At 39.9% G+C, this 22,893-nt stretch overlaps 1 protein-coding gene across 1 annotated transcript in view; it reads right to left on the bottom strand.

The window, feature by feature from the left end:
* Positions 1-904: 904 nt before the first annotated feature.
* The window catches only part of c3h10orf67 (chromosome 3 C10orf67 homolog), a 138,894-nt gene continuing 116,905 nt past the window's right edge, over positions 905-22,893 (bottom strand). The window contains exons 13-17 of the mRNA XM_063042508.1: positions 21,519-21,607; positions 6,357-6,422; positions 6,150-6,237; positions 1,088-1,150; positions 905-1,000 (exon numbers count right to left, since the gene is read on the bottom strand). Coding sequence (XP_062898578.1) covers positions 905-1,000; positions 1,088-1,150; positions 6,150-6,237; positions 6,357-6,422; positions 21,519-21,607 — 402 coding nt within the window. The remainder of the gene's footprint in view (positions 1,001-1,087; positions 1,151-6,149; positions 6,238-6,356; positions 6,423-21,518; positions 21,608-22,893) is intronic.

Here is a 22,893-nt window from a genome sequence, read left to right on the forward strand (position 1 = left end):
AAGTATGAGAGGTATTGCAGTAAATAGGCCTCCCTTAGAAAGAGCACAAGATATTTATCTGAGGAAAGTGGTTAAACTTTTCTTTTCCAGCTATACTCTGTGAGGAAGGTGCATCGACTGAAAACTTAATGTTTTGATGTGCAATCATATTTTTATATGCTTTTCTTGGACTATATCTATTTGACTGCTAAAATTAAGAATTCAATATTTAAATACACTATATTAACATAACATGCTTCATGGTCATATTATGCTAATCTTAACTAATGCATATGAATCGGTGTTGTCAGCTACATTTTGAAAGGCTGATAGCTAAGTGCTGGGACAATGATTTTAACTCTCATGTTGTAAAATGCACTGTTTTATTTCTGGCTTCAAGTAACACTTAGAGATGCAGTTAGAATGCTGGTATAAATATTTGTGAGTGTGTTGTGTAGTAGTCCTCTGAGTGTTGAAGGAAGTGGTTCACAAGTTGTGTAGGTTATCCATTACCACAAGATACATACAGTATCTTGTTACGTATAATTGCTGGAGTGGTATGATTGAGAGATTAGGATTAAATTGCTGATCATAAGAAGCTTGAAGTGCTTGTATAGGATCTAGCTAAGGAATGTAAAAATATGGTGGGTCAGAAGTATGAGACAAGGCCTGTATTATATGACACACATAAGAAGACTCATATTGACAAGTTTGATGCTGAATTTGTACCTGGATTGTTGAGACAAAGACCAATATTACTTGCATAAAAACTCATAATGAACACACTGAGTGAATAAAAATCACTGAGATTTTACAATGTTGCTAATACTCTTGATTAATTAGGCATAATACTTTGCTACTTAAAAAGCAGATAAATAAGACAATCTTTCTGATCATGATTATTTTCCATTTATTATTGAATACTTTACCTTAAATTAACAGCTTCTGGTGCACTTGGAGCTCTGTCCATTTTATGCTCTCTTTGAGCTGTTTGTGGTGCTGATTGGGACCCTATCTGAGGCTGAAAAAAAAGAAAGAAATCAGATCTTCTTCTTGCAGTCAAAGGGTACTTAGTTTTAAATGTTGTGGAGATGTATAGATTACCTACCAATGGGAAATATGGAGAAAAATTATTTTTTGCTCGAAAATCAATCCAAGGAAATTCTCCAATCTTTGGAATAAAATAAAAGGCTTCACAAATTAGGATAACATATAATTAATTATATTTCATAAAGAAGTAATTTCTTTCTCTCATGTTTTTTCTTCCACTATAGGGGCATCAAATTCACTCGATTGTCATTAGTCCTCTAGTCACTTTGACTTGCTTGGTTAACCGGATAAACTAATTCAACACTATGGAGACACAGGAGACTGCAGATGCTGGAATCTGAAGCAAAAAAAACACTGCTGGAGGACCTCAGTTAGCTATATAGCATCTGTAGAGGGAAATGATCAGTTGAGACCATTTATCTGGATTAAGTGGTTGAGGCCCTCACAGTACCTTCTGAAGCAGATATTGAAACATGGAACACTTGAATATTTGGACTGGAATAGGGTATCTGGCCTTTCAAACCTGCTCTGCCACTTCATACAATCATGGCATTTGACAAGGCCCCACATGGGAGAATGTTCATTAAGGTCAGAGGCCATCAGATCCAAGGCAAGCTGGATCCAAAACTGGCTTGGCAAATAAGAGGGAAAAAATTAGGGTGGAATGATATTGTGATAGGAAACATATGATCAGTGGTGTACCTCACAATTCAGTGTGAGATCCTTATTGTTTGTAATGTATATTTACATTCTGAATAAGAGGTATTAATGAGGTAGGAATAGTAATCTTGCAAATGACACCGAAGTTGTTGGTATTGACGCAAACACGAGGAATTCTGCAGATGCTGGAAATTCAAGCAACACACATCAAAGTTGCTGGTGAACGCAGCAGGCCAGGCAGCATCTCTAGCAAGAGGTACAGTCGACATTTCAGGCTGAGACCCTTCGTCCTGATGAAGGGTCTCGGCCTGAAACGTCGACTGTACCTCTTCCTAGAGATGCTGCCCGGCCTGCTGCGTTCACCAGCAGCTTTGATGTGTGTTGTTGGTATTGATATAGGATGATATTGTTCAGTTGGAAAGATGGACAAAACAATGGCAGATGGAACTTAATCCTGATGAGTGTAAATAATGTTCTTAGGGATAACTAATTAAGGTAGTGTCATACACAATGCCCCTCGGGTGTACAAGTCCATGGATCCCAGGAAGTGGCAGCAGAGATAGATAAAATGGTGGAACAATGCATGTGGGATACTGGCCTTCATTATCCAGTCGATTGAATGTAAGAACAGGGAGAACTCAACTTTATAAAATAGCACTGATCTGGAATATTGTACACAGTTCTGCTTAGGAGTTTGGTGGTGGAGTACTTACTGATGGTAATGCTATTGAAAGTTAAAGGAAGGTGGTTTGAATACTGTGATCTTACAGAGATTACTTGACTTGACAACTGTTTCTTTAAATTGGAACATTTCACACTACACTATATGAAAGATAAGAGAGAGAATAAATGACACATTAAAATATTTAATCAAAGATCTGGTTTGGAAAGTTACTTTGGTTCACAATTAAAGTTGAAATGCTTGAATATCTTCATAATTCAGCCAACCAAATAGCACCAGCACTGGTTGGTAAATTTTATATCAAGAATAATAAACCGTTCTTGAAGTAACAATGAAATGGAAAAGGGCCAAAGGTTTTTACTTACAGAAAAGTCCATAAGGCATGATTAGATATCCAAAAGCAGTGTAGTTTACCAGAATAAGACCATAAGATATAGGAGCAGAATTAGTCTATTTGGCCCATTGAGTCTACTCCGCCATTCAGTCATGGTTGATCCTTTTACCTTCCTCAGCCAGACTCCCTGACCATCTCCCCATAACATTTGATGCCATGTCCAATCAAGAACCTATCAAGCTCTGCCTTAAACACATCCAACTACCTAGCCTCCACAGCGCCTGTGGGAATAAATTGCACAAATTCACCACCCTCTGGCTAAAGAAGTTCCTCTGCATCTCTGTTTTAAATGTACACCCCTCTATCCTGAGACTGTTCCTTCTTGTTCTAGACTCCCCCACCATGGGAAACATCCTTTCCACATCTACTCTGTTTAGGCCTTTCAACATTCAAAAGGATTCAATGAGCTCTCCCCCAATCCTTCTAAGTTGCAGCGAGTACAGACCCAGAGCTATCAAATGTTTCTCATACAATAACTCTTTCATTCACAGAATCATCCTCTGAACCCTCTCCAATGCCAGCATATCTTTGAGGAGCCCAAAACTGTTCATAATACTCACATCCCTGCTCTTGTATTCTAAACCTCTTGAAATGAGTGCTAACCCTGCACTTGCCTCCCTTACCACCAACTCCACTTGCAAGTTATCCTTTAAGTTGTTCTGCACAAGGACTCCCCAGTCCCTTTTCATATCAGATTTTTGGATTTTCTCCCTGTTTAGAAAATAGTCTGCACATTTATTTCTTCTACGATAGTGCATGACCAAGCATTTTCCAACATTATATTTCATTTGCCACTTTCTTGCCCATTCTCCAAATCTGTCTAAATCCTGCCTAATCACTACCTGCCCCTCCACCAATTTTTGTATCATCTGCAAACTCTATTCCATCATTTAAATTATTGATATATAGTATAAAAAGAAGTGGACCCAATACCAACCCCTGTGGAACACCACTAGTCACTGGCAGCCAATCAGTAAAAGGATCCATTTATTCCCACTCACTGCCTCCTACCAATCGGCCAATACTCTAACCATGCCAGTAACTTTCCTATAATACCATGGGCTCTTAACTTGGTAAGCAGCCTCATGGGTGGCACCTTGTCAAAGGCCTTTTAAAAGTCCAAATATACAACATGAACTGTATCCTCCTTATCTATCCTACTTGTAATCTCCTCAAAGAATTCTGTTAGGTTTGTTAGGCAAGGTTTTCTCTGAAAGAAACTATGCTGACTTTGTCCTATCCTGTCTTGTGTCACCAAGTACTCCATAACTTCATCCTTATCAATTGAATCCAATATCTTCCCAACTACTGAGGTAAGTCTAACTGGTCTATAATTTTCTTTCTGCCGCCTTCCTCCTTTCTTAAAGAGTAGAATGATATGTGCAATTTTCCAGTCCTCTGGCACCATGCCAGAGTTCAATGAATTTTTGAAAGATCACTACTAATGCTTCCACAGTCTCTACCTCTACATCTTTCAAAACCATAGGGTGCAGTTCATCTGGCCCGGGTGACTTATGTACCCTTGGGTCTTTCAGCTTTTTGAGCATCTTCTCCCTTGTAATAGTAACTGCACTTACTTCTCTTCCCTCACACCCTTCAACATCTGGCACATATCTAGTGTATTCCACAGTGAAGACTGATGCAAAATACTCACTTAGTTCATCTGCTATTTCCTTATTCCCCCATTATTATTTCTCTGGCCTCATTTTCTAGTGGCTCTATATCCTCTCTCAGCTCTTTTTTTTACATATTTGAAAAAGCTTTTACTATCCACTTTGATATTGTTTGCTAGCTTGCTTTCATATTTCATCTTTTCCCTCCTAATGACTCTTTTCGTTGCTCTCTGTAGGTTTCTAAAAGCTTTCCAATCCTCTGTCTTTCCACTAAATTTTGCTTTGTTGTACAACTTCTCTTTTGCTTTTACATTAGATTTGACTTCCTGTGTTAGTCACGGTTGTACTATTTTGTCATTTGAATATATCTTTGTTTTTGGAACACATCTATTTTTCACCTTGCTCATTTTTCCCAGAAACTCATGCCATTGCTGCACCGTTGTCATCCTGCCAGCATCTCCTTCCAATTTACTTTGGCCAGCTCCTCTCTCATACCACTGTAATTTCCTTTACTCCACTGAAATAATGTTACGTCAGACGTCACTTTCTCCCTATCAAATTTGAAGTTGAACTCAATCATATTATCATCACTGCCTCCTAAGGATCTTTTACCTTAAGTTCCCTAATCACTTCCGGTTCATTACATAACACCCAATCCACACAGCTGATCCCCTAGTAGGCTCAACGACAAACTGCTCTAAAAAAACATTTTGTAGGCATTCAACAAACACACTCTCTTGAGATCTATTACCAACCTGATTTTCCTGATCAAACTGTAAGTTAGAATCTCCATGACTATCATAACATTGCTCTTTTGACACACCTTTTCTATTTCCCCTTTGTAATCTGTGGTTCACATCCCAGCTATTGTTGGGAGGCCTGTATATGAGTGCCATCAGAGTCCTTTTACCCTTGCAGTTTCTTTATTCAGCCTACAAAGATTCAACATCTTCCGATCCTATGTCACATCTTTCTATGATTTGATGCCATTCTTTACCAGCAGAGCCACGACACCCCTCTGCCTACCTTCCTAACCCTCTGATACAATGTGTAACTCTGAACATTCAGTTCCCAAACACAACCATCCTTCAGCCATGATTCAGTGATGACCACAACATCATACCTGACAATCTGTAATAGTGCAACAAGATCATCCACCTTATTTCTCATACTCTGTGCATGGAGATATAACAAATATATAAAGAATTCTAATAATTTATTTATTGAAATACAGTGTGTAAAAGGCCCTTCCAGCCCTTAAAGCCATGCTGCCTAGCAATCTCCCAACTTAATATCTAGCCTAATCACAGGACAATTTACCATGCCCAATTAACCTAACAACCAGTACATCTTTGGACTATGGGAGGAAACCGGAGCACTCAGAGGAAGCCCATGTGGTCACAGGGAGAACGTACAAACTCCTTACAGGCAGCGGCAGGAATTGAACCCGGGTCACTGGTGTTGTTAAGCGTTGTGCTAAACACTCTGCTACTGTGCTGCCCACTATATTACAAGCATTAGTTTATGAGATAATTTGTATAAATCAAGTTTATATAATTTGGGCAGTTAAGGGGTGATTTGATCAAAGGTTTCAGTGTTTTAAAGGAATCTGATGGAAATTGTTTTTGATCCACTCTGCTAAATGGAAAATTTGGATATTGGTACCACAAATAAAAAAGTAGGAACCTGATACTTTAAAACTGAAGAACTAGGAACATTCTACAAATATTGATTTGATATTATCGCTACATATTATTTGAATTGTACTTACTATATTATGTGTAAAAGCACAGTGCAGCGATGGTGCTTGCCGTTGCAAAGAACATCTCAGATACATCTCATCCTTTATTGCATGATAGCTGAAAGTTTACATATTTGTTTGTAAAATAACACTGGATTTGCAATGGAGCACAAATCTTATGTTGTTTAAAGATTACAGTAATATGTTTCATTGACAAATGAAATTTATAAATCTTACCTCTGCTTCAGTATTGCAAATTTCTTTTCCCAAATTCGATTTGATCGATCTCGCTGTTTATTAAGACTAAAAATAGATAATAAAGGTCAGTAACATCTACCATTCTGTAATAATTTACATTTATATATACATAGTTTCATATTCAGTAATACTGTTTTCAAAAGATAGTTTGGCAGATGTCGTGCAGCATTGAGCTGATACCCTGTTGTTGAGAATGCAGACGATCTATCATAGCACTTGATGAATTAGAAAAGATTTGGGAGAAACAAAGTAATTTCTGATTAGTCTGTGGAGAAAATAATGTTTGTCTTACTAGTTCAGGTAGATACAGTATAAGGGTACGCCAGGACATACAGAAACAAATGCAGATGACAGTTGTTTTTGCAAAAACAAGCTTATTGACATTGTTAAATTCCTCAAATTACATTGTTTGCTTTGCTAAAAGGCACCTCATTTCTATTTATTTTTAAGCCTTGTTTGCCAATAATTTTGCGTGACAGCAGTTCGATATATTGATACCAGTCAGGAATTTTAGAACATAGAACATGGAACAGTAAAGCACAGCACTCATCCCTTGGCCCACAATGTTGAGCTGATCTTTTAACCTGCTCTAGGTTAAAATCTAATTCTTCACTCCCACACAGCCCTCAATTTTATTTTCATTCATGTGCCTATCTAAGAGTCTCTTAAATGTCTCTAATGTATACCTCTCTACCACTACCCCTAGTAGTGCATTCCACGCATCCAACACTATGTAAAATGATCTACCTGACATCCCCCGCCACCTATACTTTCCTCTAATCATCTTTAAGTTGTGGCCCCTACTATTAGTCTTGATAAATAGTCTCTGGCTGCTCACCCTATCTATGATTCTTATCACCTTGTACATCTGTATTAGGTCACCTCACATCCTCTTTGGTTCCAAAGCAAATAGCCCTAGCTCACTCAACCTATCCTCCTAACACATGCTCACTAATCCAAGCAGCATCCTGGTAAATCTCCTGTGCACCTTCTCTAAAACTTTCATATCTTTCCTATGATGAGGCAATCAGGACTGCAAGTGTGGACTAACTAGAATTTTATAGAGCTGCAACATTACCTCACAGCTCTTGAGCTCAATTCCCAGTCCAATGAAGGCCAACACTCCATATGCCTTTTTAACTACCTGATAAACTTGCTTGGCAAATTTGAAGGATCTATGGATGTGGACCCTAAGATCCTTCTGTTCTTCCACACTGCTAAGAATTCTACCATTAATGTTGTACTCTGCCTTTAAGTTTGACCTTCCAAAGTGTATCATTGTACACTTTTCCAGATTGAACTCTATCTTCAATTTCCAGCTCCTCATCCAATCAATATCCCATTGAAACCTACAACACCCTTCTGCACTATCCACAACATTACCAATCTTTGAATCATCTGCAAACTTACTACCCCACCTTTCTACTTTCCTGTCCAAGTCATTAATAAAAATCACGAGAAGCAGGAGTCCCAGAACTGATTCCTAGGGAATACCACTGGTCACTAACTCCAGGCAGAATACACTCCATCTACTACCACCCACCTTGTGTGGGCAAGTTCTAAGTCCACGCACCCAAAGTTCCATGGATCTCATGCCTCTTCACTTTCTGAATGAGCTTAACATGGGGAACTCTGCCAAGTACCTAATTAAAATACATTTAACCACATTCGCAGCTTGACCTTAATCAATTTGACCTCAAAAAATTCAATCAGATCCATGAGGCATGACCTGCCCCTCATAAAACCACGTTGAGTGCCCCTAATTAGAGTATATTTAATTAAGCTAATTAAACTATATTTGTCACTTGGAATCTGTGCTTGTACATGTTAACCGTTATTAATGTAATCCCAATCTGTATCATTACTATTATTGTTACGCTTATTAATTTTGAAACAATAAAAAGATTGAAAGAGTATGCTTCTCCAATTCTAAGACTCCTCTCCAATAGTTTGTTCCCCACTCTCACATGACTCACTGGCCCATAATTCCCAGTGATCTGTATTACCTTTCTTGAATAAAGGAATAACATTTCCATCCTCCAGTCTTCTGGGACTACTCCTGTGCCAGTGAGGATGCAAAGATCATCGCCAAAGACACTACAATTTTTTCCCTCACTCTCCATAGTAACCTGGGGTACCATACTAGGGTCCGTTCAGCCCTGGGGACTTAATGTTTTCCAGATGCTCCTGCACATCCTCTTTCTTATATTTTCAACATAGTCCAGCACATTAGCCTGTCCTCACATTCATCAAGGTCCCTCTCAATGGTGAATACTGAAGCAAAAGATTCATTAAGGACCTACACCTTCTGATTCCAGGCACGTTTTCTGTGTATTCTCTGATTGGTCGTAGCTTTGTTCTAGTCATTATGTTCTTCATATACCTGTAAAATGCCTTGGTGTTTTCCTTAATCCTACTTGCCAAGGCCTTCTCAGGTCCCCGCCCCCCCGTCTCTCCAAAGTCCATTCTTAACTCTTTCAAGGCTACCATGTAAGTCTGAAGAGCCCCGTCTAATCATTGTTTCCTAAACATTTAGTATACTTCCTTCTTCCTCATGACTAGATATTCCATATCTCAGCCATGGTTCCTTCAGCCTGCCACCCTTTCCCTGCCTCGGTGTAGTCACCGTTTCCAAAATGCTCACCCACTGAGAGATCTGTCACCTGACCAGGTCTATTGAATAGTAGCAGATACAGTATAAGCTCTCCTTTAGTCAGCCTGTCTACACACTGTGACAGGAATCCTTCCAGGTCACAGCTAATGAATTCCATCCCATCTAAACCTTTTGCACTAAGGAGATGTCAACCAATTTCAGGGAAGTTAAAGCCACCTATGACAAAACTCTGTTATTTTTGTGCCTTTCCAAAATCTGCCTCCTGATCTGCTCCTCATCATTTCTGTTGGTATTGAATGGCCTAGAGAATACTCCTAACAGAGTGATTGTCCCATTCCTGTCTGTGACTTCCACCAACTTAGTATACAATCCCTCCAATGCATCCTTTCTTTCTGCAGTTATGATATTATCCCTGATTAGCAATGCCATTTCCTCCAGCTCTTTTAACTCCCTCCCTCTCCCTCTTGAAACATCTAGACCCTGGAACATCCAGCAGCCATTCCTGCTCTTGTGATAGCCAAGTATCTGTAAACTCCACAGTGTCATAGTTCCATTATTCTATGTTCTATGTTCATTATCCCTGTTCCCGATGTTACTTGTATTAAATGGACACATTTCAAGCCATTAAATTGACTTCTATTGTGTCCTGTCCATTGTCTAACCTTCCTCATAAGTCTCTCGACATGCTCTCTTTACATCAACTACACCATCCTCTGAACTATGATTCTGGTTGCCATCACACTGCCAAACTAATTAAAACCCTCTTCAACAGCTGTAGCAAACCTGCCCACAAGGATATTGAACCTCATTGAGTTCAGGTGTAACCAATCCCTTTTGTACATGCCCTACCTTCCCCAGAAGTGATCCTAATGATCCACAAATCTAAGACACTGTCCTCTTCACCAATTCTTCAGCCACACATTCAACTGCAACATCATCCTATTCTTACCTTCATTAGTACATGGCACAGATAGAAATCCAGAGATTACTACCCTTAGGGTCAGCTTTTCAGCTTCCTACCTAGAACTCTATATTCTTTCTTTAGAATCTCATCCTATGTTGTTGGCATCAATATGTACCAGAGCAATATGCTCTGCCCTAAGAACGCCATGGAACCAATTTGAGATGACACTGACCCTGGCACCTGGGAGATAACATACCATTCACAAGAGCTTCTGTCTGCTCCCCCCAACTATTGGATCCCCTTTCACTACTGCTCTCCTCACCTCTCCATTTCCCTTTTGAGCCACAGAGCTATACCCAGTGTCAGAAACCTGCAGCTTTCCTCTTGCAGGTCATCTCCACAACAGTGTCCAAAGTGGTATACCTGCTACTGAGGTGAAAGGCCACAGGGTACTCTATAGAATCTGCTGATTCCCTTTCTTTATCCACAAGTTCATAAGTCCATAAGACATAAGAGCAGAATTATGCCACTCAGCCCATTGAGTTTGCTCTGCCATTCCATCACAGCTGATTTATTATCCCTCTCATTGTCAATCTCCTGCCTTCTCCCCATTACATTTGATGCCCTGACTAACCAAGAACCTATCAACTTGTGCTTTAAATATACTCAGAGAAAGGCCGAAAACTGCTCACAATACTCCAAGTGTGATCTGATCAATGCCTTATAAAGCCTTAGCATTACATTGTTACTTTTATATTCTAGTCCTCTCGAAATGAATGGAAACATTTAATTTGCCTTCCTTACCACCAACTCAACCTGAAAGTTAACCTTTAGGGAATCCTGTACAAGGACTCCCAAGTCCCTTTGCACCTCTGATTTTTGAAATTTTTCCCATTTAGAAAATAGCCTACACCTTTATTCATTCTACCAATGTGCATAACCATACATTTCCCTACATGAAATACCCTCTGCCACTTATTTGGCCATTCTCCCAATTGCAGACTCCCTATATACTTCCAGTCCCTCCACCTATCTTTGTATTGTCTGTAAACTTGGCGACAAAGTCATCGATTCCATCATCCAAAATCATTAACAATAGAACATGAAAAGAAGCAGTCACTTTACCAACCCCTGCAGCATCACCAGTCACCATCAACCAAAACGAATTTTATTCTCTTTTATTCCCACTCTTTGCTTCCTGCCAGTCAGCTTTCTATCCTTGCTAGCATCTTTCCTGAAAATCCAAGTAAATGTCATCCACTGACTCTCTTTGGTCCCTCCTGTCTGTTATTTCCTCAAAGAAGTCCAGCAGATTTGAAGTTTGAGAAGGAGAAGCTAAAGTCAGATGCATTGATATTACAGTAGAGTAAAAGGAATTACCAAGGCATGAAAGTGCAGTTGGCCAGAATTGACTGGAAAAGAACACAGGGAGGAATGATGGTAGAGCAGCAATGGCTGGAATTTCGAGAAGCGATTCAGAAGGCACAAGATGTACATCCCAAGGAGGAAGTATTCTAAAGGAAAGATAACACAACTGTGGCTAAAAAAAGAAGTCAAAGCCAACATAAAAACCAAAGAGAGGGCATATAATAGAGCAAAACTTGGTGGGAAGTAAGAGGATGGGCAAGCTTTTAAAAACCAACAGAAGGCAACTAAAAAAGTCATAAAGAAGGTTAAGGTGGAATACAAAAGTAAGAGAGCCAATAATATTAAAGAGGATATCAAAATTTCTTCAGATACATAAAGTGTAAAAGTGAGATGAGAGTGGATATCAGACCACTATAAAACAATACTGGAGAGGTAGTAATGGGGGACAATAAAGTAGTGGATGAACTGAATAAATATTTTGCATCAGTCTGCACTGTGGAAGACATTAGCAGTATGCTGTATGTTCGAGGTTTTACCATAACTAGAGAGAAGGTTCTTGGGAAACTGAATGGTCTGAAGGCATATAAGTCACCTGGACCAGATGGTATACATCCCAAAGTCCTAAAAGAGCTTGCTGAAGAGATTGTGGAGGCATCTTTCAAGAATCACTAGATTTTGGAATGTTCTGGAGGACTGGAAATTTGCAAATATCACTCCATTCTTCAAGAAGGGAGAGAGGCAGAAGAAAGAAAACTATAGGCCAGTTAGTCTGACCTTGGTGGTTGGGAAGATGTTGGGATCAATTATTAAGGATGAGGTCTCAGGGCACTTGGAGGCACATGATAAAATAGGCCATAGTCAGTATGGTTTCCTCAAGGGAAGATCTCGGCTGACAAATCTGTTGGAATTCTGTGAAGAAATACCAAGCAGGATAGACAAAGGAAAATTGGTTGATGATACAAACACAAGGAATTCTGCAGATGCTGGAAATTCAAGCAACACACATCCAAGTTGCTGGTGAACTCAGCAGGTCCGGCAGCATCTGTAGGAAGAGGTACAGTCGACGTTTCAGACCGAGACCCTTTGTCTCTGGCATGGATAAAGCTGTGGCTAATTGGCAGGAGGCAAAGAGTGGGAATAAAGAGAGCCTTTCTGGCTTGGTGCTAGTAATTAGAAGTGTTCCACAGGGTTCTGTGTTGGGACTGATTCTATTTACATTATATGTCAATAATTGATGGAATTGATGGCTTTGATGCAAAATTTGCATACAGTAGGAAGATGGGTGGTGGGGCAGGTAGTTTTGAGGAAGTAGAGAGGCTACAGAAGGACAGAAAGATTTGAAAATGGGCAAGAAAATGGCAGATGGAATACAGTGTTGGGAAGTGTATGGTCATGCACTTTGGTAGAAGAAGTGAAAGACTTACTATTTTCTAAATTGAGAGAAAATACAAAAAAAATTGAGGTGCAAAGAAACTTGGGAGTACTTGTGCAGGATTCCCTAAAGGTTAATTTGTAGGTTCAGTCTGTGGATAGGGAGGCAAATGCAATATTAGCATTCATTTCAAGAGGATTAGAATATAAAAGCAAGGATGTAATGTTGATACCTTGAGTACTGTGAACAGTTTTGGGCCCTTCATCTTAGAAAAGATGTGCTGGCATTGGAGAGGGTCCAGAGGAGGTTCACAAGGATGATTCCAGGAATGAAAGGGTTATCATACAAGGAACGTTTGATGGCTCTAGGTCTGTACTCACTGGAATTTAGAAGGATCAGAATCAGAATCAGGTTTATTATCACTGGCATGTGATGTGAAATTTGTTAACAACAGCAGCAGTTCAATGCAATACATAATTGAGAAGAGCAAAAAAATAAAAATAATAAATAAATCAATTACAGCATACATATAATGAATAGATTAAAAGCGTGCAAACATCAGAAATACTTTTTTAAAAAAGTGAGGTAGTATCCAAGGGTTCAATGTCCATTTAGGTTTCAGATGCAAAAGGGGAAGAAGCTGTTCCTGAATCACTGAGTGTGTGCCTTCAGGCTTCTGTATCTCCTACCTGATGGTAACAGCGAGAAAAGGGCATGCCCTGGGTGCTGGAGGTCCTTAATAATGGATGTTGCCTTTCTGAGTCAATGCTCCCTGAAAATGTCCTGAGTACTTTGTAGGCTAGTACTCAAGATGGAGCTGACAAGATATACAACCCTTTGCAGCTTCTTTCGGTCTCATTGAAACCTTTCGAATGTTGAAAGGCTTAGATAGAATAGATGTGGAAAGGATGTTTCCCATGGTGGGAGAGTCTAGGACAAGAGGGCACAGCTTCAGGATAGAGGGGCACCCTTTCAAAACGGAGATGTGGAAAAATTTCTTTAGCCAAAGGGTGGTGAATTTGTGGAATTTATTGCCACATGCAGCCATGGAGGCCAGGTCGTTGGGTATATTTAAGACAGAATTTGATAGGTTCTTGTTTGGACATGGAATCAAAGGTTACGGGGAGAAGGCCAGGAACTGGGGTTGAGGAGGGAAAAAATAAAGGATCAGCCATGATTGAATGGTGGAATAGACTCGATGGACCAGATGGCCTAATTCTGCTCCTATGTCTTATGGGCTAAATCTCCTCTTCACTCTCTCTATAGTATCCATACCCTTCCTGTAATGAGGTGACCAGAACTGAACACAATACTCCAAGTGGGGTTTATGTAAGGTCTTATATCTGTAACATTACCTCAAAACTCTTGAACTCAGTCCTATGGCTGATGAAGGCCAACACACCATACGCATTTTTAACAACACTGTCAACATGTGCAGCAGCTTTGAATGTCCTGTGGACGCAGACCCCAAGATCTCACTGATCCTCCACACTGCTAAAAGTCTTACTATTAATATTATGTTCTGTCTTCAGATTTGACCTACCAAAATGAACCATCTTATACTTATCTGGGTTGAACTCCAACACCAACTCTCAGCCAGAGTTCTGCATCCAATCGATGTCCTGCTGTAACCTCTGAAACCCTCCAGACTATCCACAACACCCTCAACTTTTGTGTGATCAGCAAACTTACTGATTCACCCTTCTGCTTCCTCATCCAGGTCATTTATAAAAATCACAAAGAGGAGGGGTCCCAGAACAGATCATTTGCGGAACACCACTGGTCACTGTCCTCCATGCAGAATACGAACCATCCACAACCACCCTTTGCCTTCTGTGGTCAAGCCAATTCTGGATCCATAAAGCAAGGTCTCCTTGGATCCCATGCCTCATTACTTTCTGAATGAGCCTCGCATGGGAAACCTTATCAAATGCCTTACTGAAATCTATATACACTACATCCACTGCTCTACCTCCAATGTGTTTTGTTACATAAAGAGAGCTTTCTTGAGAAGAGCAGGCTCAGTCAGTAACCTGACTTTGTGTGCCTTTTTTATAGGGCAGGGTACCTCTACAACCCATGCCACCAATCTCATCTCATTGATTGGAACACCTGACTCCAAATAGCTTGTGTAGAAGGCATTACCTCAGAGGTTCACAAACTTCTTCCAACAAATATATGTAATACGTATTGGATCATTTTTCTCAATAAATAAATGAACAAGTAAAATATTTTTGTGTTATTTACTTAATTGGATTCTCTTTATCTAGGATTTACGTGAGATCTGATCACATTTTAGGTCGTATTTATGCAGAAATAGAGAAAATTCTACAGGGTTCACAAACTTTCTAGCACCCACTGTATATTCTATTGTATCTTTTGACAGTCCTCTACACTATCCACAACTCTACCAATCTTTTTGTCATCTACAACCTTATTACATTTCCTTCTATATCTTCATCTCATAATTTATATATATCATGAACAATAGAGAACCCAGCACTAATCCCTGAGGAACACTACCAGTCATGGACCTCCAGCTGGAGTGACAACTTTGCATCACTGCCCTCTGTCTCCTATGGGCAAGCTAATTCTAAATCCAAACTACCAAGTCACTATGGATCCTATGTATTTTAACTTTCTGGATTAGCTGACCATGAGGAACCTTGTCAAATACCTCACTAAAATCCATGTAGACAACATCCATTGCCCTGCCTTCATCAATCACCTTTGTCACCTCTTCAAAAAAATGCAATCCACAAAGCCATCCCAACTATTCCTAATCAGGCCATGTTTTATCCAATTGTGTGGAAATCCTATCCCTCATAACTCCACCTGCAACCACCACCCCCACAAATAGCATCCCTATTACTGGTGTGGGGTTAACTAACCTATAATTTCCTGGATTTATGCCTATTTCCTTTATTGAACAAAGGAACAACATTAGCTGCTCTCCAGTCCTTTGGGACCTCAGCTGTTGCTAACAAAGTTGCATAAGATTTGTCAAGGCTCCATGAATCTCCTCTCTTGTCTCTTTCAATTAACTGGGATATATCCCATCAGCACTGGGTCCTGGGGCTTTTGCTGTTCATAATCTATATTGATAATTTAGAATGAGGGAACTGTGTGGTATATCTAATTATTGCTGATGATACAAAGCTGCAGGCCAGTGTGGATTGCTTCCTGTACTTACATGTTAATTTTCAGGCTGTAAGGGGAAAAGGACAGGCAAATAGAATTTAGAAGAACGAGAAGTGATTTTATTAAAACATACATTATTGTATGGCTGAACAATTAGATGCTGGGGTGATATTTCCCTAGTTGAGATTCTAGAACTAGAGGCTCATAGTTTTCAAAACTGGGGCTCAAGCATTCAGGGCCATGATAAAAAGGAAATTTTGTCATGCATGGAGTGGTGGATCTTTAGAATTTTATGCCTCGGAAGTCTGTGGATATAATTATTGTATTGCAACAGAGCTTGTTAAGTTTTTGGATGTTATAGCGTAATACAGGAGATTGGTACTGATATTGAACAGTTATGTTCTTGAAAAATGGTGGAGGAGACGCAATGCACTACATAACCTAGTCTTTCTCCTGTTTTTTCATATGAGGAAGTTGAATTTGTGGAATTTTCTACCCAATGGTGCTGTTGAAACTCAATCCCCGAGTATATTCAGACAGAAATCAATAGATCTTTGGATATTAGGAAGTTCAATGGATGTGGTTATTGGTAACTAGTTTACTATTGTCACGATGACCATGATACAATGTGAAGTTTCTTTTTGCATGCCATGCAGCCAGATAATTCCAGTATATTGAGGTAGTATGAAGAAAGAAAACTAGAATTTGGAACATTGTGCTATAGTTACAGAGAAACTATAGTGCAGGTAGAGAGAGGAAATGCATGGGCAATTGCGAGGTAGGTTGCGAGATCTAGAGTTCATCTTTACCATACAAGAGGTCTGTTCAACAGTCATATGTCAGGAGAATAGAAGTATCTTTGAGCCTGGTGGTATATTTCCCAGAACTTATTACTGGGGTGGGGGGGCCTTTGATTACATTGGCAATTTTCCTGAGGCTGCAGAAACTGTGCCTTCATAGACAGAGTCAATGAAGGGAAGGCTGGTTTTCCTGATAAATTGCACTGTGTTCACTACTGTCTATAGTTTCTTGCAGTTTTGGGGAGAGCAGTTGCCCTACTAAGTTATGGTGCATCTGGATAGGATGCATTCTGTAGTTCATCTGTAAAACAGTTGAGCATCATAGGGGACACACTGTATTTCCTTAGTCTTCAGAGCAAGTAGAGGTGGCGGTGTGCTTTCTTAGCCATGTGGCTGGACCAGGACAAACTGTTGGTGATATTTATATATAGGAACTTGAAGCCCTCAACCACCTCCACCTCAGTACCTTTAATGCAGATAGTTCAGTATACTCCACAACACTTCCTGAAGTCAATGACCAGCTCTTTTGTTTTGCTAACACTGAAGGAGAGATTGTTGTTTTGACACCTCACCACTAAGCGCTCTATCTCCTTCGTGTTCTCTGTATCATTGTTGTTTGAGATCCGGCCCACGGCAGTGGTGTCCCATGCAAACTTGTAAATGGAGTTACATCAGAATCTGGCCATGTATTTGAGGACATGGTAAAAATTTTGTCCCAAGTCTTTTAGGAAACATTTCTACAAACAAAATAGCAGAAATCACCTTTGCAACTCAATAGGTCAACTATTAATTTTAAATTTGAATTTTTTGTTAACCTAAGCTATGGAAGTATATTAAGGGATTAAAATGTTAGACCAGAGATCAGGAATAATATTCAATGGCAGAGAAGATTCAAGGGATTAAATGGCTGTCCCCTGATTCACTGCCTCCCAAAATTCATATTATATATTCCATTAACAGCATTACCATTTTGCAGTTTAGTAGGTAATTGGTATGTTAGCTTTCATGACAAAATACTTTGAGTACAGGTGCATACTTTCTAGGAAGGTGGAACTGATGTATGAGGTGAAATTAAGTAAGCTAGGTTTGTATTCACAAGAATTTAGCAGAATGAAATAGGTATTTCATTCTTCTGAACTTAAGTGAATACAAAATTCTTATGGGCTAGATAGGTTGGATATGAGGAGGATGTTTTTCCTGGCTGGCAAATCTAGAATGAGGTTTCATGGTCTCAAGATATGGGCTATGGTATTTGAGACTTTATTCAGACAGTCCTGAACCTGTGGAACTCTACCACAGAAGGCTGTGGAGATCAAATTGTGAATACATTATGGAAGGAGGTAGATGACTAGAAACAAGACACCAAATGGTTGCAGAGCCATAGAGCTTGAACAGCAAAAGGCCCTTTGACCACATTCATGCAACTGTTGAATGCCTGTCTATACTAATGAGTCATGGCCTTAAATGTCACAGTGATTCATGTGCTTCTCTGGATACGGCTTACATGTTGTGAGAGTCACTGCCTTCACCATCCCTCAGGCAGCACATTCCAGATTTCTGTCACCTCTTAGATGAAAAAAATCTTCTTCAAACTCCTACCCCTTACCTTAAACCTATGGGGAGAGAAGTAAAATGGTGTTGAGATATACCATTTAAATTGTAGAGAAGCTCAAAGAGCTGAATGCCCTACACTAGCTTATACTTTATGTTTCCGTGTTTCCTCAGAATCGATGAACTTTAAATTTAAACCAATCAAACTAACCTTTATCAGTCCGATCAACTATAACAACTGTTGAAACCTCATGCAAGACACTTTCAAACCTGCATCTAAGATTGAAATCATTTCCCTATTTCCTTACAATTTAGAGGAGGCCATTTGTCCCATCAAGGCTATGCCACCTCACAAAGTAATCTCATTCCTCCACTAATTTTCCAAGTAACTCAACAACTCTTCCTATATTCTTACACTTGTCTATCCTGCGGGCAATTTAGGTAGCAATTTACCGACCATCCACTGAAAAACACAATAGTGGAAAAGGTGAGCAGTTCCAAGTTCCTGGTCGTCAACATCTCTGAAGATCTACCCTAGGACCAACATATTGATGCAATTACAAAGAAGGCATGGCAGCTACTATATTTCATTAAGAGTTTGAGGAGACTTGGTATGTCACCAAAGACATTCACAAATTCCTACAGGTGTACGGTGCAGAACATTCTAACTGGATGTGTCACTGTCTGGCATGAGGGTATGGAGGGGGGAGGGGGGAATTGCACAGGATCAGAAAAAGCTGCAGAAAGTTATAAACTCAGCCAGCTCCATATTAAGCACTAGCCTCCCCAACGTGCAAGATATCTTCAAAAGGCAATGCCTCAAAAAGGCAGCATTCATTTTTTAGGGAGCATCCATCACCCAGGACATGCCTGCTTCTCATGGCGACTGTCAAGGAGGTACAAGGGCCTGAAGCCACACACTCAATGTTTCAGGAACAGCTTTTTCCTCTCCACCATCAGATTTCTGAATGGACAATGAATTCATGAACACTGTCTCACTACATTTTTAACTTTCTTTTTGCACTACAGTACTTATTTAATTTAATTTATTTATATACACTTCGCATTGTAATTTAGAGTGTTTTTATTATGACGTATTGCAATGTACTGCTGTCTCAGAACAACAATTTTCACGACCAATGCCAGTGATATTAAACCTGATTCTGATTCATATTGAAAGCCTCCTATTGATTTTTCTTCTTTATTTCAGAATGGCAGGCGGTGACTAGTGGGGTACCGCAAGGCTCAGTGCTGGGACTCCAGTTGTTTACAATATATATTAATGACTTGGATGAGGGAATTAAATGCAGCATCTCCAAGTTTGCGGATGACACGAAGCTGGGTGGCAGTGTTAGCAGTGAGGAGGATGCTAAGAGGATGCAGGGTGACTTGGATAGGTTGGGTGAGTGGGCAAACTCATGGCAGATGCAATTTAATGTGGATAAATGTGAAGTTATCCACTTTGGTGGCAAAAATAGGAAAACAGATTATTATCTGAATGGTGGCCGATTAGGAAAAGGGGAGGTGCAACGAGACCTGGGTGTCATTATACACCAGTCATTGAAAGTGGGCATGCAGGTACAGCAGGCGGTGAAAAAGGCGAATGGTATGCTGGCATTTATAGCGAGAGGATTCGAGTACAGGAGCAGGGAGGTACTACTGCAGTTGTACAAGGCCTTGGTGAGACCACACCTGGAGTATTGTGTGCAGTTTTGGTCCCCTAATCTGAGGAAAGACATCTTTGCCATAGAGGGAGTACAAAGAAGGTTCACCAGATTGATTCCTGGGATGGCAGGACTTTCATATGAAGAAAGACTGGATGAACTGGGCTTGTACTCGTTGGAATTTAGAAGATTGAGGGGGGATCTGATTGAAACGTATAAGATCCTAAAGGGATTGGACAGGCTAGATGCAGGAAGATTGTTCCCAATGTTGGGGAAGTCCAGAACGAGGGGTCACAGTTTGAGGATAAAGGGGAAGCCTTTTAGGACCGAGATTAGGAAAAACTTCTTCACACAGAGAGTGGTGAATCTGTGGAATTCTCTGCCACAGGAAACTGTTGAGGCCAGTTCATTGGCTATGTTTAAGAGGGAGTTAGATATGGCCCTTGTGGCTACGGGGGTCAGGGGGTATGGAGGGAAGGCTGGGGCGGGGTTCTGAGTTGGATGATCAGCCATGATCATAATAAATGGCGGTGCAGGCTCGAAGGGCTGAATGGCCTACTCCTGCACCTATTTTCTATGTTTCTATGTTTCTATTTACTTATTAGGATCTGAGCATCCTTAGCAAAGCCATCCTAACTGTGGCTTGCTAAGCTTCTTGAGCGTCAACCATAAACATAATCTCTTCCCTGAAGGGCATTAGTGAACCTGAGGTTTTTTTTATTACAACAATCTGCTACTTTTTATTGTCATCATTTTTTTAATTCAGTATTATTATTTTGAATTGAAATTCCACAGCTAGCTTGGTAGGATTTGAACTCTGATGTTTGTTTGAATTGTAAGTCCACACAATAGTGCAAACTAGTAAACCTTGACTTCTGAAGCTGTATGTGGAAAGTTTACACACCTCCTTGTGATTGTGTGGATTAGTAGGTTAATTGGCTCCTGTAAATTGCCCCTTGAATGTAAGTGAATGGTGGCACCAGGGGATGGAGAGTGATTGGGTTGGAGAGTTTATGGGAAGGCAAGGAAAATAAAATGGAATTGTTGTGGAATAATGGATGAATCCTTGATCTTCCATACGGACAGTGGCCCAAGGGTCTGTTTCCATGTTGTATCTTTCAATGAGACTATGACTCTATGATCTCTCAATTACTGGCCCAGTAACTTAACTGCTGCATTTCCACCATAAACCAGAAAACGTGAAAAAAAATTGATTCACTAATTCACTATACTCTAAACTCAACAGCATATAAACGTGAATAATTTTCTTATTGTGGGTACTGAGCTTTTGAACAAATTTAAAATCATGTTGAAATCTATAATATATGTGATCAATAATGTGGACAGCTGTTAACTAACTTTGCTAAATACATTTTCTGTCATATGCATTATTTGGAATAACTCTCCTGAAATAAGTTCTCTTTATTCTGGGCGTCATAGTTAATGCAGCAACATGGTCATGAAATAGCTACATGAAGTGTAGAATAAAACAGTGAAAACATCTTAACAAATTATGAGTTCTAAATGGAGAGAAATTTCTTTCACTGCACGTTAAAAGTTATTAGCCAATGATTCTGTTATTTGATTCCAATGGAAGTAATGGAACTAAATATGCAAAGAAGATTGCATTGGATGTTAATGCTCTTGGATGCATTAACAACTAATTTCTCCTCTGAAGAGTTTTGTTATTGATGTGCATTCTTCTCATAGCATTTTAGGACACTTACTCTTCTATAATTTTTCTTTGCTCTCTGTCTTTCTTCCTGAGACTTTTTAGCTCTTCAATGATTTCATCACTATTCACGGGCTCAGTTTCCTTTTATGAATAAATATGAAAAAGAAAAACTGTTTTCTGACATGTTCTACAAAAAACTACTCAACAACATACATAAGCTCTTTTGAAATAAAATCGGATTTACATGATTTACAAGCATGTCTATGTTTGTATACATTTTCAACAAAGTTACAAATTTATTCTTCCATAGTAAGAAGAGGAAATGTTGTCAATACTCAGTATTACTTAACAAGTCAGTCAGCATCAGTGGAGAAAGAGAGTTAAATTTTCAATTCTTGCTCGAGAACTAGACCCCTGATGTTCCATGAGGCCTCCTCACTCTTCACCACATCACTGTTCTCCATTTTCCCCTCCCATAAACCCATCCACTCTTCCACACCCTCCTCTGATTTCCTATCTTACCCCTATTCCTAATACCACCATGACACTTCTCCTACCCCTCTCTTCACTGACCTCCCTCCTCAATTACCCATCCCTGAGGCTTCTGTCCTTCTCTATCCATACCCTGCACCTCACCTCTAGTCTTAGTGTCTTCACTATCCCTCACTCCAACCTCCCCCACTCAAAGACTGTGATCAGTCCTCAGCAGAGTCCTCAACTTCGTACCCCTACACCTACACCCCAATGAGTTATAGCCCCAACATTATATTGAGCTCTTCTTACACCACCTCTAGCTCCATGAACATTTCTTCAGCAGGGAATTTTCATCCCCGCTGATGACCTTTTCTCTGGTCTCCATTCCCTCTCCACATGGACTCCCTCTTCTGCCCCTTCACCCTTTCTTTTTTATTTTCAATTGCCGATATGACATCAACTGCCTTGACTCCATCTTGTCATCCCTTCTAAACCTATGGCCTCTGAAAACACAGAATTCTGTTCAATTGGGACCAATCCTGACATCACCAAACCTGTAGACAAGGATGGTGGTGTTGTGCACTAATCTCTATCTTGCAGAGGCTAAATGGAAGATCCCTCTCATACCTTAGCCTAATTACGATCCCATGAACAAACATGAATTCCCTGCCTCCCATCAGATCAGGACATCTCCCTTCCACTGTCTTCCAATTTGAGATTGCCCCTAACTTGCACTATCGATTTCTATCCTTTGCATCCACGAACAGTTTTACATTGTTCTGTCTGCTCTTGCACCATGGAACCTATCTCTGATTCGTACTACCCTGTCTCCACTTGTCAAGTACCTTCCTATTTACACCTGGAATATCTCTTACGCCCTTCAACAATTTGATAACTTCTAATTCCCTGGTCTTAACCATCTCATCTTTACCATGATTGTCCAGTCTTTATAC

Source organism: Mobula hypostoma, chromosome 3 (genome assembly GCF_963921235.1).
Source record: "Mobula hypostoma chromosome 3, sMobHyp1.1, whole genome shotgun sequence".
NCBI classification, from domain to species: Eukaryota; Metazoa; Chordata; class Chondrichthyes; order Myliobatiformes; family Myliobatidae; genus Mobula; species Mobula hypostoma.